We start from the raw sequence: 27,007 nt of genomic DNA, 5'->3' as shown, positions 1-27,007 counted from the left end.
ATTAAGCAGTATTTATTATCTTTACTGTCACATACCAGATCCAGCCCCATCATCCCCACACCAGGTATGCTAGGCCTTCCACAATCTGACCTACTCTCCTTCCATGGCCAGCATGGCCTCCACTTTGGTTAGGCTGCTGTCTGCATGGTCTCCCATGAATGCCTTCTTTACTCTTTACTTCCCTCTCTGGAGTGCGCATGCTCTCCTCCAGGCCTAGAATAAGCATCTGTTCAAATCCTTTCCAGCCATTAGGCCCAGCTCAGGTTCTACTTGCTCTGAGATCACCATCCAATTCCACAATTCTCTGATATATTCATTACATCAAGTCTTTGTGTAATAATTCAATATTGGATAAAACTTTTTATATCATCTTTTGGTCAGATATTTGGTCAGAAGCAGAAGACTAAGAGAGACTTCATTTTCTCCACTTGAACCCCTCAATGTAGGCACATACAGTAAGAAACCAGTAACTATTTATCTAAATTAAACTTATTGAGTGAGAAGTTTCTCTTTCTTCATTCTTCCACCTAGAAAGGTTTTCTTTTCCCGCCTTTTCAAAGACTAATTGGATCAGAATCTCTGGGGGTAAGGCTCAGGGTTTCATGGTTTTAGAAGCTTTCTAGGTGATTTTTAATGCGTTTCAGTGTTGGAACTCACTGTTCTTTATGGTGGTCCACCACGAGATACAGCCAGTTCTGCTATAATGCTTGTTTTGAAAACAAGAATTTGTTCTAACTGGATGGATATATTCGGGAATAATTTGAACATAACATGAATTTCATGTTTGCTAATATGTGATACCATCTTCAAGAAACATTAGGTGAACCCAGAAAACTGTATGTACATGAATCAAGCAATGTAGGAGTATACAAAACATGCACACACGCATGCACACACACACACAAACTTCAAACATCTACCAGCTCTCTCAATTCACTGCATGTGTTATAAGCTATACCAATTTACTTCTGGTGTTACAACTTTCTATCAATGTCAGATAACCTTCCTTCACCATAACTAACAAGCTGCAACCTTTTTGACAACCACTTCCAAAAGCAAATTTCAGATCTTTTTCAATGAAAAGTATGTGTGTGTGTGTGTGTGTGTGTGTGTGTATAGTCGTATTTATATATTTCTTGACCACTTAACATGAGTCAAACTGTGCTATAATTTTTATTCAGTTATCTTTTTTAATGGGTCTCTGACAAAGTTTTGCCATGTTTTATCTCCGATCCATTTTCCCCATAAGCTCTGTGATTTTTATTGCCTATTTTGCATAGCAAGGTGATTTTTGAAATGCATATGTGGCCTTATTGCAGAACTGACTGCACCCAGTACTACATTTCTCTTACTATGTGCTACGAAGATGGAAAGCTTTGGAAAATATGGAAAAGAAAGAAGACTAAATGGTATTAGCATATGGAAATTATAGATTTGGCCTTGTTACGGTATCAAATAAATCTACTAAACCAAAGGCAATTATTTGGCTTGGAATTGCATAATGCTCAGGAATTTCTGGATTGAGAGAAATAAAAGTTGTTTTTATAGTGACAAGAGTCAGAAAGGAAATGTGAATCAAGAAATTAATGCTAAAGAACTTTTATACATCTAAAAGTTAAACTCATGTCTCTCCAATGAACATTTTATTTTCATTTCATGAGAGGAGAAAAATTTGCAATTGACTGAGAATTTTCACTCTTTAAATAATTACTATTTAGTATGAAACCAGATCTTATCTTGTTTCTAAACCAATACTAAAGGTTTTGACAGGAGCCCTGCAAAGAGATATTCATTCAGTTGTTTTGTTGTTTGTTTTATGAAAAAGCATGACCACTAATCAGCTTTCACGACTTCCACAATTTGAACCCAGTGCTCTACCCATGCACATACCCATCTTCAGTCCTGAATGCCTCACTATAAAGCCAAATTGGTGATAGAAATTTCGTTGAGAATCCCTGAAAGACGCTAGTGTTCTTTGCTAAATATTTCCAGGTTCCCGCCCTGTGAACGCATGGCAGGATTGCATTCTCAGGCCTCTTATAGGTATGATCAATGCACTGAGGTGGACTGATAGCAGCACTAGTGCCCAAGAATGTGTGGTACCAATGGACAAGCCCATCTCAAATGAACTCACACATGAGCAAGTTGTGAAAGGTACATATATTCATTTTTACATCTAAAATAACAACCAGAATCTTCTTTATATATAGTATTTTTAAAAGACACACACACACACACACACACACACACACACAAAAACACATGCAGGTAGACACAAACACACAAATAGTAATACCTACAAGAATTTTTTTTTCCTGTTTCACAAATAAGGAAACTTGGATCCTAGAAGCTAAATTAGTTTACTCAAGGTCTAAAATACACTAAAAAAATTAGCATATGAAACAGTTCTCTTACTTTTCTTCTGTTCCCTATCTTTAGGAAACGTACCATGACTTAACTGTCTCCAAAGTAGACTCATTGTTCCTCCTGCCACCCCACGCTACCACTCACACTCCCAACCCTACTCCTAAAATTGGATCTAACCCTCACTGTCCAAAGTACCCAAGATCCACGCAGAGTGATGGAGGACTGAGCTATGGAGCCACACAGCAGGCCTCAGGAGTGAAAGACAACCAAGCCCAGCAGAGCCCCACAGCCCCCAACTGGCCCAGGAGACCATAAAACGGCTTGCAGGTTGACTCTTAATCTAGCCAAGATTGACCAAGAAGCCAGCCTCCTGCAGGGCGCAGATAGGTCAAAGGGTCCATAAATCACCCTCCTTAAAGCTCAGTCAGCAAATGATATCCTCAGTTTTTCTTCAGCAGACCAAGAGCTTTGGAGTCACTCCTGACAAGAAGAGAAAGTATTCCAAGGAAGCATGACCATTCCTCCTCACTCCAGACTGCTTTCCATGTCCTCTTTCTCCCAATCTCCCCTCTTGGTCTCAGGACATCCATCAGAAATGGGGCAGCCTGGGAAATATGGTTGAAAAACAATTAATAGCAAGAACAACAGCTTGCATTGGGTTTTTAACGTGTTAGTTCATTTAATCCTGAAACTGTCTTGGGAGGCCTGTACTATTATCAACTCTGCTTTACAGAAGATGAAATGAAGCACAGAGCCATTGAGTAATTTCCTCAAGGTCACACAGTAAAAAGGCGATGCTCTCAGCTGCAATTTTTGGTGCCTTTGCCTTCCCTGGGCTGTTCCTTCCACCCTAAACTTGGTGCTCAGTGCCCTCCCTCCTCCTCTGCTGTTGGAACTTGGATTCTAGAATGCCTCTGCTGCTGTGAATTTACTTTGCAAACCATGTTGCTTCCCTCGGGGTATTTGCTCAATCAGTCTCATTTATTATTGTGGAGTGAAAAACTCTGTATCCTTTTAGTGATAAACCAACACTAAACAGGCATAAACAAATATGTGGAAGACACTGGAGGAACCCAGAGCCTTCCTGGTGCCCCTGGAATCTAACAGCCTGCTTGTCCTGCCCTTGATATGAACAACAGAGGGTGCTGTGGAGCTGTGGTCTCCAACAGAATGCCGTGGCCCTCTCTCCCCTGCCTCCCAGGATGGGGTCCCCCAATGAGAATCTATACCCAAAGCTAAGTTCCCTGTTTCTCCACCTCTGCAGTCCTCTTTCCCTGACCCTAGGACCACCTGACAGACCTGTCTCAACCCTGTTTCTAAGAACAATTCTGACCTGCGTTCATTGGGATATGAGGAGGGTCCCCCAACACTGGAAGCCTCAATTCTCCATGCAAGTCCAATTCTGACCTCTCAACCCTTTTCTCAGATTGAGAGGCTGAGACCAGGTCAGCCTTCAATCCTGTATTGTTGGTGAAGGTCTGGAACACTGCCTTCCCCCATGGTTCAGCCCTGCCCTGAACCACCACCAATCCTGGTGCTTACCAAATAACCCGAGTGTGCCTGGGGGTTTGCCCTGAACCCTGTGCATGGGGCCCCTCTCTCTGCTGAGGGACCCCCCTGGTGCTGCCACCCTCCACTCTGGACTTTGGAGGATGATCTAGTGTGAATTTCTTAGCCCTGTACTGTAATCTTTGTTGGGTCCTCAACACGGTCTACCACGATGCCAACTGTGATTATAGAGCCCTTCTGATATCACGTGAGTCCAGATGTGAAAAGCATAGGACCTAATACTGAGAAAATTCAATAGGCACCGAGCCACCTACAAGGGATATGCTCAAAGAATCCAGTCCTCAGTTCCTCGCCTACCTCTTATCGCTTCCAAAATAGAGCAAGTTGATAGTTAGAGAATTACGTAATGAAGTCTTCATCATGGAGTATCGTAAGGGCATTCCACCTCCTTCCTGGACTTCCTTCTAATACTGGCAGACTCCTTTGTATATCCCCAACCCTAGTTAGTGTAGCTCCTGATCTTGCCTTCTCCTGTGTTTCTCCAACATGGACTACAGCCAACCAAGGATCCCCAACCAGCTGGAGATAAGGCCTTCACTACGCACTTCTTCCCTTGAAAGGCTGGACACAGTATCCCCCAAAGGCAGGGCCTCCTCCACCTGAGACAGTCTGATAAACCTAAAACAAGCGGTTGTTTAATTAGGACCTTAATAGAAAGGCCAGCTGTGTTTTTAATAGGTCATTTGAATTAGTGACTCTCTATTAGTGGCAAATTAAGAAACGTTATAGCGATGTTTCATCCTGGAGGAAGCTGACAGACTAGGAAATGGGCAGCGAGCAGGAGGATCAACCTTTGTAAAGTTCTCCTATAAAATTCCAAATATGATGACAATTATTAAGGGTAACAGGCCTATGTTTTCCCCTCCCCATTTTCCCAGCACTCACACATGCCACTCCATGTATACGACAGAGCCCTCCTCCTCTCTCTCCCTCTCCCTGGGACTGTACGTCCCATACCAGCACAGCATACGGTTTGCAGGGTCTGTAACATGGATGTCCCTTAAAGGTTTTTCCAACTCAGAGTGTCTTTGGTTCCATGAGATTCCACCCCTTGTTTTCGCCCGTTGCTCAATATATGGACCATGACTCAGAAAAGTAAAGAAATATAAAAAGGATGTGGCTGCTGCCAAATGGTATTTTGTTTGAAAGTCTGAGACTCTTCTATAACAATGCAGAAAGGCCATGAAACCTCTCCAAGCAAAACCATTCCCAAGGTTGATCATCCCTGCCCACATTCCCCCAGTACCTCTCAGGCTTCTGGCTGCCGTTTTTGTGACTTACTCTCCTGCTTCCTGGCTGCCTAATGTGTGTTCTCCCCTGGTTTCACCTGTGTAGAAATATGTCTCAGGGGCTGGCTATGAGTAGGTAGCTAATTTGCCACAACCCCACCCACACCCGCTTAGGAATGATTCTGGATTCCACTTCATTAGGAAAGACAGACCTGTTGCTTTGTGATTCCAATCAATCAAGTGTTCTTTTTCAACAATGGGGCTATTATGAGTGTTACTACTCACTGACAAGATGGAATTAAAGTATGTGAGTACTGTAGACAGCAGGTGTGATGGGTTTGGTCATGTAAGCTGAGATGACATAGGTTTTAAAGAAAATGTACATATTTTCATTTATGTGCTAGACAATCAAGATGTTTCCATTCTCTGAAAAATATGTCCCCCTGTTCCCCTCCTACCTCATTCCGGCATCACATAGCAGGCAATAGTGTGGTCACAAGGGGCACTGGTGGATTGATACAAATTGCAGGTGAAATTTCTCTTTGTATTTTTAATACTCACATTTCATCCTTGACGATTCATTAATTTAGATCCATTGGTTGGGCTTAATGATGCATTCTAAGTGGGGGAAAAATAACAGTGGTGGTAATGAGTAATGATATTGACTAAATGTATATCCCTCTCTAGAGATAAACATGTGAAAATGAATACATGAAAAGGAGTACCCACATTGATATAGCTACACAAAACTAAATTATCATATTTCACTGAATCGAAGTGTAAGCTACATCATTATTTTTATGTTCTGCTAAAAAACAAAGGGAAACAAAACTTTCCAATTAAACTCTGACATGCCATTGAATATAAGATACATTCCAATTTCAGACACATTAAAAGATGAAGAAAATGCCTATCTTAGAATAGATAATCTATGATACTAAAAATCACAATCAATGCTATCTAACTATAAATGGTAGTTATCAATGTATCCAAAAAGTTTTTGTTTTTAAGGAAGGGGCTCCTAATGTGAATCTGTAGGTTAAACAAATAACTTCTAATTAATAAAGTAGTATCAGCAGTTTTACTTGGTGCTTTAAGAGACTGATAGCCAGGCTCAAAGTCTCCAAGATCTGTAAATACACAGATACTCCAATCCAAGAGAGTATGGTTTACTCAAAAGAGTCTCAAGGAGAATGGAAAGAGATTTCAATGCCAATTGTTCCCTGTTGTGATTCTGCTACTGATTAGCTGGGTGGCCCTGTGCCCAGCCCATAAGCATTCTGGGCTTTGACTTCCATACCTGTAAAATGAATGAGTTGGACTAGAATCTCATTTCTAACTCATTTGTCATTTCACAGCTCTCACATTTTATGAATCTATGATCCTGAGTTCATGTGGTCCCATCTTGATGGGTTCAAATGTCAAGCTGAAATACATCCAACATGAAACATTCTCTTGAAGGGTATATTCCACTCACCTTCAGTTTTAGCAGAATACTCCAAATTTATCGAATGAAGAAATGAATGAATTATGCTCTATTGATCCTCTTCGACCGCAGATCCTGAGTACTGAGCTATGGTATTTGTCTCTGCATAACTGGTGAGGACACGGACCCTCCAGGGCTGAGACTAAAAGGGGAAGGCTTACCTCAGCTGCCCTTGATTTCCCCTTCAATGAAGACATCCTCATCCTCAAAGCATCTCTTATCTAAAGAAGCAATGACAGTAAGAAGTACCTCACGGATGTTGGAAGAAACAACAGAATCACCAGGGCTCAGATGCCTGTCCTGAAACTTTAAGACCAGTAACCCTGGCAGAAGCAATATCAGAGGACTTAGCATAGTGACTGGCAAGTAACAAGATTTGGATAAAAGCTAGCATGTAGTTTTAATTAGATTTCGGATTTGGTATTAACATTAAAATTGTGATTATGATTTCCATTTTTTTCACCAGCAATACTCCTCCTGTTGACTTGATAAAGAGCCTTCTGTTGACTTGATAAAGAGCAAGAAATGACAGAATATTGGTTTTGTTTTGTTTTGTTTTTCCTTTTCACAGCTGATTCCTCAAACCATCCTCACAAACTCAATTTCCCTGGACTATGCTCTCCAATCAAAACTGCTTCATCCTCCTGCTTCCCCCAGCCACATGAAAATCATTGATAAGGAGGAAGCAAATTCAAATTACCTTGTGATCCATAATGGTTCCAAACAGCAGGATGAAAAAACCCTGTGGCAAAATTCAACAGACTCATGAGGGATGGTTTTTCAAAAAATATCTCAGCTGTTATTTTCATACCACTCTTCTAGATACCTCCTAGGGCAGTTATTGGACATTAGAAACTTCAGTTTCCACTAATGCAGATAATAATGCACTGATGGGTGTTCCTTTGAGTCTGCCCCCACCCTTGGAAGAGGATCATCGCCTGCACAGGAATGTGCAGGAGGGTTATTGATATTTATTGAATGACTGTAGATGTAGGACCGTTTTCAGCCTTATGCAGTTATGTTACTTTCTTCCCAAATATAGAGGTAGCTGTTTCTACTCATGATGACAGTAACGTGTGACAGAAACTTGTAATTCAAAATCACAATCATGGAAGGTGTCTTAAGAAAACGAAACTTATATTCTAGTCTACTTTGAGCTGGAATTAAAAGTCAGTAAATAGACAGCCAAGGCCTCTAAGCTGGTGGGGGAAAAAAAAAAAAAAAAACATTTCTACATAAAAGTAAGAGAATGCTACAGAGATTTATAAGGCTAGGGTCTTTTCACAATCAATCTAAGGAGAGTTCATAGCAAAGAAACACTCATCAGATTAAAATTTTAGATGTTAAGTCACAGGGAGAGCTTGTTGAGAAAAGAGAAATGTACATAACTAGAAACATTTGAGTATTTTTCTGTCAAGAAGAGAGAAACACAAATGAACTGAAAAAGAAATACATGGCAAAATTTCCTGGGGTTTAATTAAGTTGCAAAGTAAGGAAGGATGAGATCATTACTCACCAGAGTAACTTCAAGAATGGGGAAATTTATCAAAAGTCCCAGAGTCTTTGATTTTAAAAAAAAAACAAACCCCTCATGTCAAAGATTTCACTGTAAAGCAATGCAACAGAAAGAGTAGATTAAGTGTGCTCCTTAGTTATTATAGAATTATGAGTAAGATATATAACTGATCTGAGTTGGTATTTCTTTAAAGGCTGCTTTCTATTTTGTATCATGCTTTCAAACAGAATAATACTGACCTGTTAATAGGAATACTTTGCTGTTTAATTAGTTATATTATTTAAAACAGTAGTGGGGAAAAATTGTACTGAAAAGGACCAAATAGTAAACATTTTAGGCTTTCCAGGCCATACGGTCTTTGCTGTGACTACTCAAGTTTGCTGTTGTAACTTAAAAGCAGTCAAAGGAAAACTGTAAACAAATGAGCATGACTGGCTACCAGTAAAACCCTATTTACAAAAACAGCCTGCAGGCCATAGTTTGCCAACTTCTGATTAAAAGCATAATCAAGAAAATGGACTCATCAAATTTTCTATTACTTGTGGGTATGAAAAGCAGTCTGGTCAATGATAGCCTCCCAAAAGTGTAAGCTTAGTAGCCAAGAGACAGTAAAACAACTTTGAGAGGAACAATCTTGCCAAACCCAGTATGTTGGAGTAGGAAAAGACAATAGAGATCATTCTAGATGCCTATCTTTATTTTACAGATGAGAAAGTTGAAGCCCAGAGAAAAGTGTCATTCCCAAGATCAGGTAACATATGGCAAGATCTGTTTCTATAAACAGATAGCTGTTAGCTGGGTGGCCCTGTGCCCATCCCATAAGTATTCTGGGCTTTGATTCCATACCTGTAAAATGAATGGGTTGGACTAGAATCTCATTTCTAACTCATTTCTCATTTCACAGCTCTCACATTTTACAAATGTGACTAGCAGGGAAGGGGTATGAGAACTCCTGACTGGCTAACACCCAAAGTGAGTGGCAAGGCCCATCTTTTCATAACATAGAAAGTGGCTGTTATTTCACTGAATTCCCAAACCACTGGAGAAAAGATAAAAAATGTACCTGTTTTCAGGCATAACATGTAGCTTCACATATCCTTGACCAAACAATAGTCCTCTATAAGTGAAAGTTGGCTTCTTCTAAGATTGAAACTTTAGTAGGGATACAGGTGGATCAGTGAGGAAAGAAGGAAGGAGATTTCCACCCAACCACCCTGGTCAGCTAAATTCAATTTAACAATCAACAGTTGGAGATGCCATAGCCAAATAATCCTAAGATATAAAAGGAAGTGGAGAGGACATTTTGTGTTCTATAATTTCAGATCATAGTCATTTTTTGTGGTGTAGCCAGAGTAACACAGAAGTCTCTCTCTTGGAACTTACCTGGAAAGCATTGAGCAAGGCAAAAATTATATGGAATGTCAAGGAAGTGCCTTCTATGAGAGTGGCTATTCCAAAACCCCAGGTCAGTCCCAGCAGTGGGGTGAGGATGGCAACATTTTTGCTGATCCTCATAATTATGGCCACATCCTGAGACTTGGAACTGCCAATAGAGGGCCTCTGAGTGTTGATGGCAACAACCAAAACCACAATGAGATTGACAGCCACAATGACCAATGCCGGGATGGCAAATGCTAAAAGGGCTTTGGTATTGTCCCAGTTAAGCCAACAGGCCTCGAGTCTCATGTAGCCGTTCTTTGGCTCTGTGATAGCAACTGTGGTGACAGCAATGATCAATGGGCACCCATAGCCAATGGCAAAGCCAATGACCATCATTCGGGACTTCATCATCCTACGGAAAATGACCAATATTCCATAAATGATAAGCAGTGCTTTGAAGAGCATCCAGAAAAACAGAGAGAGGTAGAAAAAGTGGCTGAAAAATATCACTGCAACACACACGTTGTGGTCCTGGGCCTTAGTGTTAAAGTTAGAGCCTATGATAAACCACACATTGGCAGTCAGAAGGGACACTGCTATATTCACGATGCACACGTGACGCATGTATGATATCTCCGTCACCACCACCCGGGACCACACCGTGGCTTCGATGATCAGGCAAAGAACCAAGCTTAGGATTGAGACACTGAGCCCAACGCAGGTGATGTAGTCCAGAACTTTGTCAGTCATTGATTTGGGGGACATTAGAATGGAAAAAGACATCACTGTACTGGTGTAGTTACAGCGGCATTTCACTTCGTTCTTGATATCCGATATCATTTGGCATGCTTTCTCATCCCATCTCCTTTTCTTGGAGTGCCAGCCAACACACTGGGCTCTGGCATTGCGGCTTTTATTGATCTTTTCGAAGGTGAGTACGATTTCTTGCAACTTTTCTGGTAAAACCACTGATAGGACCAGACCATTTACCGGTCTGGGAAGACTCACATTTTGCAAGTGGGCTTCTCTCAGGATAGCTCCCAAGGTTGGGAAAGCTATGCTAATGGCTCGGGATGCATTTGGCCACAGCTTCCTTAGCTCTTGCCTGGGAATCTGTACCATTCCTAAGATATCTTCTGTGGTATTGTTTGTGCTCATGGAGAAACTGAGGCTCTTCTCTGAGGTATTATGGTTGATGTGAAACCCTTTTGTCTGAATGAAGAGTTCATTCACAATGTTCTCAGATTTATTGTGGATGTGGAGGTGCCTGGCAAACAAATTCACTGACTGCAACAAATCCGAGCTGGCATTTTTGTTGGGAATGAAAACCCAATTTGAAATGGCTGCCGTGTCCAGGATGTGGTTGGCCACTTCACTATAGCTCTGCAATGGAGAAAGGTGAACATTATACTAAGGATTTACACATTGTTGTATAAAGTTGATTTCTAAAACCTGAAATTTCTAAAGATCAAGTTACCCAATCTTATTTGGCATATTTCTCTTCAAATTCCCTATGTATTAGAATCCCACATTAGTAAGGTCACACAGAGGGAAGAAAAGTAAAATAACGCAAAAAAAAAAAAAAAAAAAAAAAAAAATCACAGCTAAGGTTTACCTGCTTTATTATTGCACCCAGGGCAGCATTTCCAGACTGCAGTGTGTGTAGAACTCAAGTTTCCCATTAGATTTTAATGATTGTTTAATGGAGGAGAGTGGAGGTATGTTCTCTGGTCATCCAACCTTGATAAAGACTGCACACCCTGTCCCTATCTCCCCCTGCCTTACAAAGAATTCCAAAGTTCATTAGGACATTAAAGGCTCTGAAAAGTTGTGCCATACAGAAAACTGCCTAACTTTGTTTAACCTAGAATTTCCTACAACTGATGTGCTACAGATCTCCCTTTTAAAAACGGAATCTCCATTAACATTTCTCAGAATGGTTATGTTCTACAGCAGTGGTCCTCAACCTTTTTGACACCAGGGACTAGCTTCATGAAAGACAATTTTTCCATGGACTCTGGGCGGCGGAGGTGGGGATGGTTTCAGGATGAAGCTGTTCCACCTTAGATCATCAGGCATTAGATTTTCCTAAGGAGCACACAACCTACCTCCATCTCATAGGCAGCTCACAATAGGGTCCGTGCTTCTATGAGAATCTAATGCTGCAGCTGATCCAACAGGAGGCCGAGCTCAGGTGGTAATGTTCGCTCACCCTCTGCTCACCTCCTGCTGTGCAGCCCAGATCCTAAGAGGCCACAGCCTGGTACCAATCCACTGCTCAGCTGTCGGGGACCCCCATTCTAAAGAATATAGTTTTAGAAAGGTACATTCCATCTTGCTCACTGCCATCACTACACTATGTGACATTTTCTTGAAAATGTGAAGTGTGTACAAAGATAGGTATTCAAAATGTTTTAACTTCTTGAAAACTTCCATAAACTAGAATGAATCAATATCCCAAACCGAAGTGAAATGCCTGCTGTTGCTGTGATGGTTGCTGTCACTGTAGTGTTTGCCCTGGAAAGTACATTTGAAACTATTCAAATGAAAATTTTAAGAGAAACATCATTTTTAAATTATTAACAAAGAATACCTTCATTTTCTCTCGAGTAACATCATCAGACAAGTCTGTAGAAATATTTTTTAATAACTCCACTATAAATGCAATATTTCCAGATGTCGTTTCTGATGATTTCACAACATCAATGATGCAGGCATAATCAAGGGGGCAGTTCTTACGGATTCCTTGAGCTACATTCTCAATGTTCTCAGGAGCTCGAAAGTCTAGAATGTGCAGGGGTATAGATGCTGCTGCTACAGAAAGGCGAGATGCACCAGTTGAGTCCTGTTTAAAACAAATGTAGTTTCATTCAAAAATGATTAAGTACCTACCATGTGTCAGACTAAAGGAGCTAAAACACAAACAATCTACATGGCGAAGGCAGATGAAGAAGCAGAATCCTAAAAAGTGGATTGGATGCAGAGTGGGGTGGAGAGGATACAGTGGGGTCAGAAAGAGGCAGAGGATTTCGCTCGAATTAGCAGGGACCAGGATATTGACCTTTACTATTGGAATTTGCTTTCAGGACATTGATTTTTAACTCGCGCATTATAACAAGATAATTTTCTACAGAGAAGGGAAAGAAGAGCCACATGGAATTTCATGGGGGAATGGATTTGGGAGGTTGGCAGGTCAAACACAGAACGCTAAGGAATTACAATTTTGGACTTTAGAGTTGACTAGTTAGAAGAGGTGATTTGCTCGTATTCTGATTTTTTTTACCTAGACTCACTCAGAATGTGACTTTGAATAAGGAAAAGCAATGATTTATTTCCTTTCATTCACTTTTGAGTGTGACCATAGTTGCAAGGACTTCTATGTGATTACCTAGGCTAAGTGACAGAGAAGCCAGCTGCAATCCCCTTGTAAAACCACTGTTAAAATTTTAGAAAATGCAGAGATCCATGAGCTTCCATGAGATTGCAGGGGAGGTAGAAGATAACAGTTGCTACATGGAATTATACAAAAGAGATTTTAACTTTAACTGGATGTGTATGCATTCAATTTCTGTTCCTCTAGATAGAGCACACATCTCTCCTTTCTTTTGGTCAAGAGATTGAAAGTATTAAAAAGAGATATCAAGGCCCGGCACAGTGGCTCATGCCTGTAATCTCAGCACTTTGGGAGTCCCAGGCGGGCAGATCACGAGATCAAGAGACCGAGACCATCCTGGCCAACATGGTAAATTCCCATCTCTACTAAAAATACAAAAATTAGCTGGACGTGGTGGCAGGTGCCTGTAGTCCCAGCTCCTCGGGAGGCTGAGGCAGGAGAATCACTTGAACCCAGGAGGCGGAGGCTGCAGTGAGCTGAGATTGCACCACTGCACTCCAGCCTGGAGGCAGAGCAAGACTCCATTTCAAAAACAAAAAAAGAGATATCAAAATAAATTTGATTCTAGACACATTTAGTTGATTAACTGATTATCACAAGAGGCATACAAACCCACCATTAGAGCTAAAACGTAACCTCTAAGCAATCATATGCACCACAGTGTAAATGAGTTTCATATCTTTGTTTTTTGTTGTTGTTGTTTTTTGTTTTTTTTAAGAGAAGTTTCTTAGTGGTAGAAAGAGAGAGCATGTGGAGAGGAGGGAGAGTACCTGAGAGTTTGGGTAAGGAAAGAAGGTCAAGAAACAAATTTAACCCACTCTGTAGATTTTTCTAAATTTAACCCACTCAGTAGGTTTTGCAGATCTGAGACTTTTTGTCATGCCGAACAGATCACACTAAAAATGCCTCACTTTCTCCTGGGGGATTGACTTCTGTCACCAATAATTTTTGAATCTATTACCTTAAAGAGTTTTTCCACAGAAAGACTTGTACATGTTTCGGTTGATTTTTGCCACTTTTTTTGATTACATGTAAATCCTATTTCTCCACGAAAGTCCTTAGCACAGGGCTGGCTGCAGTTGGAAGAAGAGATACAAGGTCCATGGCATTTCTCTAGAAAACAAAAAAAAAGAGGGAGAGAGACAGGAGCCCAATTAGGATTTCCATACTCTGACACGTGCATCAAATTCATTCTGGAGATTTTTGGATTGCTTCCTGGAGGAAGTGATGTTGAACTGGGCCCACGGCAATGAGTAAGAGCTGCCAGGTAGATTGTGAAGCTGGTGTCCAGGCAGAGTGAACAGCACGTGGAAAGGGGAATTTCACATCATTCAGAAAGACTAGTCCAGAGCACCTGAAGGGGGAGTGGCAAGAGATGAGGGTGGGAAGGAAAGCAGGGGTTAACTCACGCAGGGCCTTGAATGCTGTGCTAATGTGGGAGTTATCAGAAGACATGATTGGACTTGTTTTTGAAAGATAATTGATGATAAGATAGAGCAGGAGTCCATAAACTTTTATATCAAGGAACACGTGAATGGTGTTGCCAGATAAAATATGGGAATCCCAGTTAAATGTCAATTTTATTTTCACACACAGTTGATTCTCATTATCCACAGGAGTTACATTCTATAAAGACACCATGAACACTAAGTGTTCTGAACAACCGCTCCTAGGGTAATATAAGGTTAGGGTCCTACAAGCTTCTGCTTACAGCATTTTCATCAACTAATCAATATATGACCTCTTGAATGTGTGTTTCTATATAAAGATACCTTATTTAATATATATTGTTGATTCATTAGCATTGACTTCATGGCCAATAGCACTGTAACTCATACCCGAACAAAGCTTATCTAACATATGCATTTTCTCCATAAGACACATTCCAGCCTTTTCTGGCTTAGGAATGCTAGGCAGTGCTTCAGCAGTATGTTTGGGGGCTATTTTAAACAGCAAAATCACCAACAAAAAGCACAAAAATGCAGAAAAAAAATTTAATTCTGCGTAGACTAGGAAAGGACAGTTGTTTATAGTAGGAGAGCTAGAATAAGAAGGTAAAACATCACCTTGTCCAGCTCCTGCTGAAAACATATGCACTGGACAATTCAATTTTTTGCTGCTCTCTGCATGTCTGTGAATGACCACAGAAGCACTGCGAGTGTTGATTTAGGGATTACAGATAAATTTCAGCATTAGGCAAATTTGCAAATACAGAATCTGCAAATAATAAATGACTGTAAATGCTCAGATAAACAACAAATAAGTTTTCAGTGTGTGTATGATCCATGCGCTATTATTCATTGTTTATCTGAAATTCAAATTTAATCAGGCATTCTCTATTTTTATTTGCTAAATATGGTAACTCTAGCCAGAGAGTAAATATTTTCAGCTTTGCAGGCCATATGGGTCTTAGTCACAACTACTCAACCCTGCCTTTGTAGTGTGACAGCAGCCAAAGACAATATGTAAATGAATGGGTATGGCTATGTTCCGATAAAACTTTATTTACCAAAACTAGTGGCAGGCCAAATTTTGCCCATGGGTCACAGTGAAGGCGCTTTGGATAGGAAGAGTGAGCCTGTTGAAATATTCTCAGGAGAATTGCCTTAAGATAGCAGCTGGGGAATGGAAAGTAAATGATGCTGAGAGCTATTAGGGTGTTCAAATCAATAAAATGAGGTGACCAGTTACCTGCGAGTCACCTTTTGTGGCTTGGACAGCTCTGTGATGACTGCATTCACTGGGAAAGGAAACAAACTTTGCCAAACCTTGTTTGCAAAATTTGCATCAAACCTTGCCTGCAAAATTTGCATCAGTTTTTGCAAGTTCATTAACCAGAGTAGTTCTCAGTTTCTTCTTCCATATAGATTGAATATGATGCCATAATGTTGTTATAAATATGGAATGAGACAGCATCTTGTACAACACTTAGATCCAAGTTGTCTTAAATGCCCTGTAAATGTTAGCTACCTTTCTCTCTGCTTTCCTTTCTCACCCACAAATAAGGATGTATTTGCCACCTAGCCATGATTGTGCAGAATCCAGTTACTCCCCACTATGTGAGTGAGAACCACAGGATTTCACTGAAGTACTATTAGTGATTACCCCCTTAGTTTACTTCTCACTTCTTGAGAGTGACCAGTCTCATCACCCATGATGTCCATCTTACAGTGCTTTAATAGACTTCTCAGCACCAGAGTGTTACATACATTTAAGCACTCTGAAAATCTCTTTGAATGAAGGAAGGAATAATCTTGTCCTCTTTCCTTTTCTGCCTCCTGTTAACTCATTACTTTGAACAGATTTCTCTTTGGGATTTGGAGATGTGCACTTCTCTACTATTCTACAGCATATGTGAATATTTGATAACTCCCTTCATTGACTGTGCCACTGGTAATGGTATAAATGTAAGAAAATCTATGAATACTGGTAAGCGTAGAGAACTTACTGGAGATTGCTATTCAGTTGGAAAGCCTGTGATCTGGGGACAAGTTTGCAACACCAGTGCCCTTCCTTTATTCTTCCCTGTCTTCAAATGGATGAAGACTGTTCTATAGTCACATACCTTGGATCCTTCCAGTCTTGGGTTTCCCTTCAGGGCTTTGAAGTTTATCTCCAGCCTGAAAAATATAAATTCCCAAAGATCCTCTTTACTGTGGGGCTCTGCTCCCTCATCTCAGCTGAGAGGCTCCATGTGAATATGAAAAGAAAATGCGTTCAGGACTAGAAAGAAAACTGCAGCAGATCCACATGCTGGTATTGTGGGAACTTGCTGAAGGAAACGTAGGTGAGAGCACAGGGAGAATGCACTGCCCTCTGATGAGGGATAGAATCTTGACGGTGGTCACTTGACCTTTCTAGGTGAAGTTAGTAAAGATGCTACATCTTTCAAGAAGTTTAAGCATCCAGGGAGAACAGAACACAGATGAGAATTAAACGACTAATCTGTTCTCTGCCTGTGTTAACTGTAAGGATGAAATGAAGTTAATGTGGTCCACCAGACACTGTAGATCCTTAGAAGACAGAAATTAACAGATACTAGGAATAATCACTAGATCACAATAATAGAATCACAAATCTCTTATATCCATAAAGAACTATAAATAGTATCTTTAAAAATTTCATCTTATAGATAAGGAAATTGGGACTCAGAAAAGTGAAACAACTTATGCAACTACTGGGGAGCAAAATTAAGATCTGACTCTCCATTGCTCAACTGCCAGGTGAGTACTTTCCTCTCTCAGCAGCAGTCTATCTGCATTCTATCTACATTTCCCATTGCAAAGTGATTATTCTACTGTACTTTCCCTCTCCAGGCAAGTCCCTGCCACCTCTCAGCTTTTCTTTGTTCCCTTCTTTAGAAAGTTATTATCAGCAAGAGTAAAGTTGTAACCATTTGAAACTGTATTTAAAATGATATCTTATTTATCAGAAGTCTTGCCATCGAGGGCAACTGAGAGATTTCTCTTTGGATCACATAGGAATAGTTCAAACTTACTTTTAGGTGAATCTTGGATCTATAGTGAGAACATTCTGTGGACAGAAAGAACATTAAGCAGCAAATCATGGTTGCCTGGGACTTCATTTTCATACATGAGGATCTTTACCTGCAATAGAGAAAGAAGGCATACCCACCTGAAGGTGATACCTTCACACAACTAACAATACTTATCAGGCTAACCAACTCCTTAGTGAACCCACCGGATATTCTGAGATAGTCACACCAAAGCAGCCGGCCCCGGAAAAGCACACCAATATCTATTTTCAAGCCAGCTAAAATGTATGAAAGAAAATAATTTCTCTCAACTGTTAACTTTTCTACAGAAGAAGATAGAATGATGGAAGAACCAGGAAGGATGTAGTTTCACCAAAGCATCATTCCTTATTATTTAATTGACAAGTTTATATAATAGTCATATTTATCAAGAATATCTATTTGCCAATAACTGTTCTAAGCACTGTCTTTTATAAACTCATTTAATCCTATGATGCAAGATGCTATTACTATCTTCATTTTATCACTGGGGAAAGTAAGGGACAAAGGGTTGAGCAACTATGAGCCCAACATTACTCCGATAAAAAGTGGTAGAGCCACGAGTTCAACCCAGATGGTCCAGCTGGACAGCCATTCTTCATCTCTATAACAGGATTTCTCTGTGATGGTGCTATTGACATTCTGGGTTGGATAGTTCTCTGCTGTTGGGGGCTGTCCTGTGAACTGTAGGATGGTTAGCAGCATCCCTGGCCTCTATCCAGTAGATGCCAGTAGCACTCACTACCCCTCCTCAATTGTTGTCAAATGTGCCCTTAGAGGAAAAATCTCCCACAGTTGAGAACCACTGTCCTATAGTGTACTGTCTGTCTAGGCATATGGAGACAAGTAACTTAAAGTGATTTTAATAAGCCCAATTGTCTGCTACCAGAGCAAGCTCTGAGACTCCCTCTTAGCAATGGATAAACTATTTATACAGATAAACTAGATGCACAGGAAGATAACTCTCTATTCTTTTGCCATATCTCTGTTTCTTGCCTTTTTCCTGAGAGTTCTAGCTTTCAAAGCCAAATCTCAAAAAAAAAAAAATCCTTACAACAGTTGAGATTTATCAACATCATCATGATCGCTACTATGACACCTTCATATAAGATAGTGGCAATTCAGACCACTTATTGGTAACAAAGTTCCTTAAAATGATTTTCCTGGAAATTCAGATGCAGCAAAATAAAAAGATCATTGATTTTAGAATCAGCAAGAGCTATACTATAATCTTATGTCTGCTATGGATGAACTAGCCTGTTTTTTCATCCATTTCATAAAATGTAGATGATCATTCATTCTATCAACCAACATTTATCAAGTGTCACTCATTTGCTAGAAATTGTACCAGATGCTGAGCATACAGAAATAAAAGATGCTATTTTTCCTGTAAAAGATGTTCAGTGGGTAACATAGACAAATCAAACCAACAGTGAGAAAAGAGATCACCTACACATCGCATTCCGTGAACACAGCCAGGCAAAGACTCTCCTCAGCAAACATAAATTCCCTTATGATCCAGTAGAGATGACCTAGACCCTGATCCAACCAGGTCCATAAGGCAATCGGTGAACAGGGAGCAGACAGAACTGATTGATCTGACATCAGACCCTTTCTGGGTAGCGTCAAGCATAAGATGGACTTTCATGAGTCCAGTGAGCCTTCAGCTGAGATGACGAGCCACAGGCACTTACAGGAATGCTTCCACATTATCTTTGAGTTTAAAGTTTCTAACCAATGAACAGAGGGGAAAGTATGTTTATTTACAACATCATCTGGTAGAGCAAGTCTGAGCAAGGGAAAGAGAACATGGCAGCATGACAAGCAAGGTGTGGTAATGGATTTGATAGGGGTTGGGATTATGAATGCGGAATTGATGATCTCACAGTGTGGGTAGAAAGAAGTCACCATGTAGGCCGTAAATTGATGAATGGGCACACTAAGCAATTTGCAATACGAATATTGTCTAGGATAGATGCTTAACTGATCATCACTAAAGAAAGTACCAGAAGAACCAGTATAAATTGTTTTAAAAGTATCCATATATTTCACATATACGACTTTGGCTTTCAAAATTTTTTGACAGGCCGGACACGGCAGCTCATGCCTGTAATTCCAGCACTTTGGGAGGACGAGGTGGGCAGATCACAAGGTCAGGAGATTGAGACCACCCTGGTTAACATGGTGAAACCCCATCTCTACTAAAAATACAAAACATTAGCCAAGTGTGATGGTGGGCGCCTGTAGTCCCAGTTACTCTGAAGGCTGAGGCAGGAGAATCACTGAAACCCTGGAGACGGAGGTTGCAGTGAGCTGAGATCGCACCCCTGCACTCCAGCCTGGGTGACAGAGGGAGACTCGGTCTCAAAAAAAAAAAAAAAAAAAAAAACTTGACAATAACACAATAAAAAACAGATCTCAAATCTCATATTATGACTCACTATGCACAGCCATACATAGGTATGTATCTATGCATGTATATCAGTGTCTATACATAAAACCAAAAAAACGTAATTTTTATATTGACAAATTTTATGTAAAATAGTTATCCTTGCTACCTACAAGTAAGAACTCTGATACATCCAATAGTTTTATCTTATATTCTTCTCCATTCTATTTGACATTCTCTCAAATACTAGTTGTCACCCACTAAGTTTAATTCACAAGCCTCTAATGGATTGTAACCTGCAGTTTGAAAAACAGACTATAAGATTCATTTTGATTATCAAGCTGAAGACTGTTCACTTCTCTCATTAAAGTGATCACTTTAATCCTTTCTCTTTGCTAGTCTTCACGATTATACTGAAGTCTCCTTCACAGGGTACATGTGTCAAGGAGAAAAGAAACCTATTCTCAGGGCCAAATAATAGGACCGATGCTGAAGGCAAACCCAATTCCTCTCCACACTTCAGATCATGGTCAGAAATGTGCACTAAAATGGGTGACGACGAGATGAAGGGAGGCATTTATAAAGAATAGCATCTGCTGCCGGGGGTTGTGGCTCACCCCTGTAATCCCAGCACTTTGGGAGGCTGACGCAGGCAGATTATTTGAGGTCAGGAGTTTGAGACCAGCCTGGTCAACATGGTGAAACCCCACCTCTACTAAAAATACAAAGATTAGCCGGGCATGGTAGTGGGCACCTGTAATCCCAGCTACTCGGGAGGTAGGAGAATCGCTTGAACCCGGGAGGAGGAGGTTGCAGTGAGCTGAGGTCACGTCATTGCACTCTCGCCTGGGTGACAAGAGCGAAACTCCGTCTCAAAAAAAAAAGAGAGAGAATAGCACCTGCTGTCTGAGGCTTCAGGAGAAGGGTCATGTTTACTGTCCATTACCTTTAATATAGGAGTTTTGCTTAAAGCTAACCTTGTTGAAAGCAAGTCAGACATTTGGCATAATGATGTGATGTCATTTGTGAAGTCTAAAAATGTCTCTCCAACTAGTGCTAGGCCTCCAGCTGCACACAGCTCCTGAACGTGTTCAGGGAGTAAAGGATCCAACAGCTATGACATTTTCTGTCAATCATTCTTTGTGGAACAATATTGAATAATGATATATTTCATATATGTATATACATAAAAAATTTTACTAGCATAAAATATATATGTAATATGAAATCATAAACGTGACCATAAAATACACAAATTTGAACTAAGCACAATTGGCTGGAGGGTTTTGATTAATTAATTTGCTACTTGATCATTCACGTTACTATAGTCTGGCATAGGTAACTACATACCATTTGGGATGGCAATTTATATAGTAAATTTTCTTCAGTTATTACAAATGTTGGGGGAGAATATTCAGTGACACTACCCAAGAGGAATCATAGCAGTTTTATTTTAGCCCAGTTTGATTGGCAGGGATGGATGAGATAGACGTTTTCAGGTTGGCCCTAATTTGGTTGGTTCTCTTCTCACCAGAAAGAGTTGAATGGGATCCCTCCTGTCAGAGTTCAAATGTAGCTGAGGCCAAAAGCCAGAGTCCTCTGCAGAGAAGAGCTTAAGGACTCTGAGAATGAAGAATTTAAAAATTTCTAAAAAGGTTTGGCAGCATAATTTATCCTCCTAATTCATCCGTGGTTGATATTTTATAGAAAGTAATGGAGGAAACACACGTCCTTACATCTACCACTGATAAAGACTTAATAATTAAAGTGAATTGGAGTTTTTCAACATTCCAAACTGAAAAGTTTCAGTAAATACAAATATAGTATCTCTCCAGCACCTAGCACATGTCTATATGTAGTGAGTAGTCTCCCGAAAGGATGAGGGAAATAAAAGAACAAGCATGCAAAACCTGAATATTAAATTAAATGTAACAAGAACAGTGAGAATTATCCAGATGGATATAAGCAAACCATGGCCCGTACCTAAAGAAGAAGCTTCCATACAGGAGCCTTACGGGGCTAACTCACCCAGGTGAGCGACATACCAGTTCCTGGTAAAGAGTGGGGAGCCAATGCTGGATCCTATCCTATGTGGAGAATCCAGACTTGTTCCAAGCTTATTCTCCTTAAATTACTTTTATTCCATTTATTGACTTCTGGTTCTACATTGTGTTCAGGTTATCAACAAAATTGTGTATTCTCTTTGTGTGTGTGTGTGTGTGTGTGTGTGTGTGTGTGTTTCATTATGCAATAAATACTGTGGGTTTTTTTATACTTTATGTTCTAGGGTACATGTGCACAACGTGCAGGTTTGTTACATATGTATACATGTGCCATGTTGGTGTGCTGTATCCATTAACTCATCATTTACATTAGGTATATCTTCTAATGCTATCCCTCCCCACTCCCCCAACCCCACAACAGGCCCTGGTGTGTGATGTTCCCCTTCCTGTGTTCAAGTGATCTCATTGTTCAATTCCCACCTATAAGTGAGAACATGTGATGTTTGGTTTTCTGTTTTTGTGATAGTTTGCTGAGAATGATGGTTTCCAGCTGCATCCATGTCCCTATAAAGGACACAAACTCATCCTTTTTCATGGCTGCATAGTATTCCATGGTGTATATGTGCCACGTTTTCTTAATTCAGTCTGTCATTGATGGACATTGGGTTGGTTCCAAGTCTTTGCTATTGTGAATAGTACTGCAATAAACATACGTGTGCATGTGTCTTTATAGCAGCATGATTTAGAATCCTTTGGGTATATACCCAGTAATGGGATGGCTGGGTCAAATGGTATTTCTAGTTCTAGATCCTTGAGGAATCGCCACACTGTCTTCCACAATGGTTGAACTAGTTTACAGTCTGTGTATTCTCTTATATTCCCTACCTTTATAAACCCTCTGTGTATGGTGGCAGAAAAACACTTTGTTGGGAAGAGATGTCACCACTTAAATTAAGATTCTAGTACCCAGTGAGGGGAAACAAAAATGGCAAGCAGTAATCGTGACAGAACAATGCTGGAATTAGGCATATTTATGTTTGAGGTTGATGCTTATTATCCACCATTTGTTTGCCAACCATTTGTAGCAGGCACAAAAAGATTAAAGAAAATGGAACAGAAGAAAAATTTAACCTTGAGGGCATTTGTAAAGACTGACCTAATTTTCTTTGAATTGGGGGAGTGGGACTGCTCTACCTTTAGTAGGCAAACAGTGGAGGCTTTGGTGTCTACTGTATTTGACCAAGGCCTTGTGTCCTCATGTGGGTTTCTGTGGAACGCTGGTCTCATAAAAGACAAAGGGGTTCCGTGGCCAAATCAGTTTGGGAAACAATGTGTAACACCACTGCCACAACTCCCCCCAACACACACACAGGCACACACACACACAGGCGTGAAAACATATCAAAGGTTCTGAGATTTCTTGTAGTAAGAAGACTGTTTCATCCAGGTTTTACAATTCACTTGATAATCAGAAATTCCAGGCCAGGCGCAGTGGCTCACGCCTGTAATCCCAACACCTTGGGAGGCCAAGGTGGGTGGATCACCTGAGGTCAGGAGTTCGAAATCAGCCTGAACAACATGGTGAAACCCTGTCTCTACTAAATACAAAAAAATTAGCCGGACGTGGTGGTGCATACCTATAACCCCAGCTACTTGGAAGGCTGAAGCAAGAGAATCGAATCGCTTGAATCTGGGAGGCAGAGGTTGCAGTGAGCTGAGATTGCGCCATTGCACTCCAGCCTGGGCAACAAGAGTGAAACTCTGTCTCAAAAAAAATAAAATAAAATAAAATAAAAATAAATAGATAATCAGAAATGTTCCGGGGAGTTTCAAGCTGCAATTCCATCACAATATGTTATATTGGAGGGAAACACGTTAATCTCTCCAGACTTAGGCTTCACATGTATTTGCTGGGCATCTACCTAATGCCCATCCCTGTGCTAATACATTCATGGGAGCTCTTTAAGTCATTCACAGCAAAGCTTGGGTGACCAAAAGAAAGAGATCAGTTTCAGAAACGAAGAATTAAAAAGTGAAAGAGAAAACAAGAAGCAAAAGAACTCTTGCCTGAGGTTATCTGTGGCAAGAAGGTAAATAAAGAGTTATCAGTTATTTATAAATTCCCTACAATTTCTATACTAGTCACTTGATAAGGGCAGCTCCACATCTCGTTCCCAAGGTGTCTGCAAGATGACTTATTTCAGAGATAAAAGCAACCAAGCCACCTAGAATGGCAGCTTCTCAGGACCTGCAAAAGTCATGTCCCAGGTTCCTTCTCCTCCATTTCCATAACCCGCCTCTTTCTGTGCATGATTATAAAAGTGTTAATTACCCACTACCATCCACCTTTGTTTTTCACACAGCACTAAAAAGCAATTCAAGCCTGCTGAATGGAGGCCAGGCTCCCCGCTCCAGCATGTTCATCACAAAGGAAAAGATACCATTTGCTGGTCATTACAAAGAAAATAACATTTGCTGGCCTCAGAGACTTACAGGAAAACACAGCTAGACCTGATTGTCCCGGGGTGGAGGATGTGTCTAAGGATCTACCTCTCCATCAAGTTTACAGTGATCAGCAACTTTCACACTGCTGCCGAAATTCTAATCCCAGTGGGTCAACAGAGCACAACAATTTGTGCTCTTTGCCCCGGAGCCTCAGAGAAATTAGGCCACACCTAGTGAAATAGACAAAAAAAAAAAAAAAAAAAAAAGGTCAGGTTGTCATTAGTCAGAATGTAAACACCTCATGTTTCTCTATCCTCGGCACCCAGCAGAAGATACAGAATAGACACTTGGTAAACATTTGTTGGATGAGTGAATGAACTGGGAAATGATCTCTGCAGAGTGACATCAGCATCTGAAGCATCTGAAGTTTTTGCTTTAAAATCATGAGGCAACTTTTCTATCTCAGAGGGGCAGGTGAGCACATTTGCAACTCTAGATAATTTTGGAACCTGGTGACTTAAGTAGAAACACTCCTGGATGCCAATCTGACTGTGGACCTCCTCTTTATTGTACTGCCTGGAGCCTTATGTGAAAGAATTGAGCAGGAAATAATGCTATGCCAGGTTAGGGATGTCCACCATGGGCACAAGAGGGTGTCATAACAATGCATGTGTCTCTTTCCACACTGTCTCCACAAGTCAGAACTAATAAAATCCTGTTTCTCTGGACAGACCCAGATGACCCCAGCTGTTCTGAAACACCATCTCCTATTTGTCCCATCTTCCTTGTACCTGGAGCAGATTTTCTGAATGAGTTGGAATTTAAAACTACAGTGAGTCTGCCTGGGTACTGGAGCTCCTTTCTGAAACATGCTAGATGGAATTGTAGGGGATGACTCACACAGACTGAGTACTCCCTACCCGTCTGAACACGCTGAGTGTGGCCTGACATCGGGACTCCCAAAGAAAAATTTAAAAGGTCAGCCGGGAACTATAAGTGGAGTCAGTCAGGAAGGAATGCCTTGGAAGGTGTGATCTCGCAAACCTATTCATGCAAAACACCCTAAGGTGAGTGGCCAAGAATATTTGTGAATCAAGGACATACTTTCCCAAAGGGGTCCTCTCCCTGGAACTGTACCACAAGGTAAGAGGGAGCGCCTATTCTCACCTGTTTGCCAGTCTTCAAGGTGGCAACTCGCCTCATACTCCCAGGCCAGACCATTGTCTGATGAGAACAACCCATTCAAAGAGATTAACTAGAGGGCAAGGAACCTAAGAATTAAGTGACCCACATTTTGGGGTGTGTATGTGTGTGCGTGTGTGTGTGTGTGTTGTTCCCCTACTTCTAAAACCGTCTGTTTCCTCTGCTCCAGTAGTATAATTAGAACTCTGATTATAACATCAGATGGATAAACGAGTTGTTTATGTGTTTAAGACCCAGTATCTCTTGCCTTCAATAGTAGATGAGTTGTTCATGTGTTTAAGACCCAATATCCCTGCCCTCAGTAGTAGAATCTATTTAGTTACCCTTAGCAGTTCTCCCTTGCCATGGACAAAATGCTTCACATAGAGCCTTGGGGGAAAGCAAGATAGAAAAGGACGATTAGAATCAGAAACATCTCATCTCTGGCTATTTTACATGGCTTCCAGCCAATCTGTTGGCAGCCCAGTATCTTTTCTAAAAATTGGAATCTGGATTTAGATTCTGATAGGTTTCAAGAATCACATAATTTCAGAGTTGGAAGACATCCAGATATCTCACCAACTATCTTGATACTTATAAAATTTTAAAGAAATTGATAGGCCCAGCAATTGCCTCTGCTCCATGAAGAAAGCTCATGGAGTGCTGGCACTGAAAAAAAAAGCAAAAACAAACAAACAGCACCTAATGATGCAACACTTTAGAGCTCTCACAACTGTCTTCAGAGTATAAGGAATATAGAGTTTCAAGTGGCATAGAATTGGCCACTTGAAACAAGAGAAGATGCAAAACGTGTTGGCAGGAACTGGAGAAATGTTTTTAAAATTGATACAATGACAGTTTTGTCAGGCTCACTAAAAGAAGAAACTGATAAAGAATGCTTTTAAAACAACATCCAGCTTTACATTCAGTCTAAAAGACAGGTATTGAAATGTATCAAGCAAGGGGACAATGCAGGGACAGTGAGTTCATTTGCCTGACAGGATACTTTGCATTTTCACTCCTAGGAGTGAGCCACGAAAGCCTGACAAATGACTCTTAAAGAAAAACAAACGTAAAGGCGGCTTAGGAAATACTCCAACCTTGAGCTAGCCAATTTCTAAATCATGTTACAGAAGTTTCCGGAAGAATCGAGCATTCCAGAAAATACCATCATAAATCACACATTTCCCCCTTCTGGAATACGTGCAAAAACAAGCCTTTCTTCAACAGGAAAATGGTGTTGGTGTGGGACATCTACTCACGGCATCCAGGAAGCAGATCTAGCAGCCCTGAGGTGGAGAATCACCTGGCAGGAAGGCCGGCGCTCAGCTCCCCAGCATGGTGCCCCACCATCACGTGGCACCTCCCACAGTCCCTGGTCAGCGGCTGCGATCTGTCTTCTCCATTTTTGAAATGGAAGGTCCAAGGGGCCCAGTGAGAACTCACTGCCTGTTGTGAGAAGCCGATCTGAGAACTGTAAAGTTGCCCACAGTTTCAAGGCTTGTGCAAGTCT

At 40.8% G+C, this 27,007-nt stretch overlaps 1 protein-coding gene across 2 annotated transcripts; it reads right to left on the bottom strand.

The window, feature by feature from the left end:
• Nucleotides 1–2,141: 2,141 nt before the first annotated feature.
• ADGRF4 (adhesion G protein-coupled receptor F4) lies at nucleotides 2,142–27,007 on the bottom strand. 2 transcript variants are annotated; one of them, XM_025383468.1, is made up of 10 exons: nucleotides 26,757–27,007; nucleotides 17,440–17,548; nucleotides 16,507–16,561; nucleotides 13,903–14,054; nucleotides 12,141–12,392; nucleotides 9,551–10,930; nucleotides 7,352–7,393; nucleotides 6,813–6,872; nucleotides 5,727–5,783; nucleotides 2,142–2,972 (listed from the first exon to the last, which is right to left on the bottom strand). In XM_025383468.1, the coding sequence occupies exons 2-9, from the start codon at nucleotides 17,530–17,532 to the stop codon at nucleotides 5,730–5,732; spliced, it is 2,088 nt and encodes a 695-aa protein (XP_025239253.1). In that variant the 5' UTR covers nucleotides 17,533–17,548; nucleotides 26,757–27,007; the 3' UTR covers nucleotides 2,142–2,972; nucleotides 5,727–5,729. The 2 variants fall into 2 exon arrangements, with proteins under 2 accessions (XP_025239253.1, XP_025239254.1); XM_025383469.1 differs by having other exon boundaries at nucleotides 26,845–27,007.

Source organism: Theropithecus gelada, chromosome 4 (genome assembly GCF_003255815.1).
Source record: "Theropithecus gelada isolate Dixy chromosome 4, Tgel_1.0, whole genome shotgun sequence".
Taxonomy (NCBI): Eukaryota; Metazoa; Chordata; class Mammalia; order Primates; family Cercopithecidae; genus Theropithecus; species Theropithecus gelada.
The sequence above is the reverse complement of the archived record's forward strand: the minus strand, read 5'-3'. Positions and strand labels throughout refer to the sequence as shown.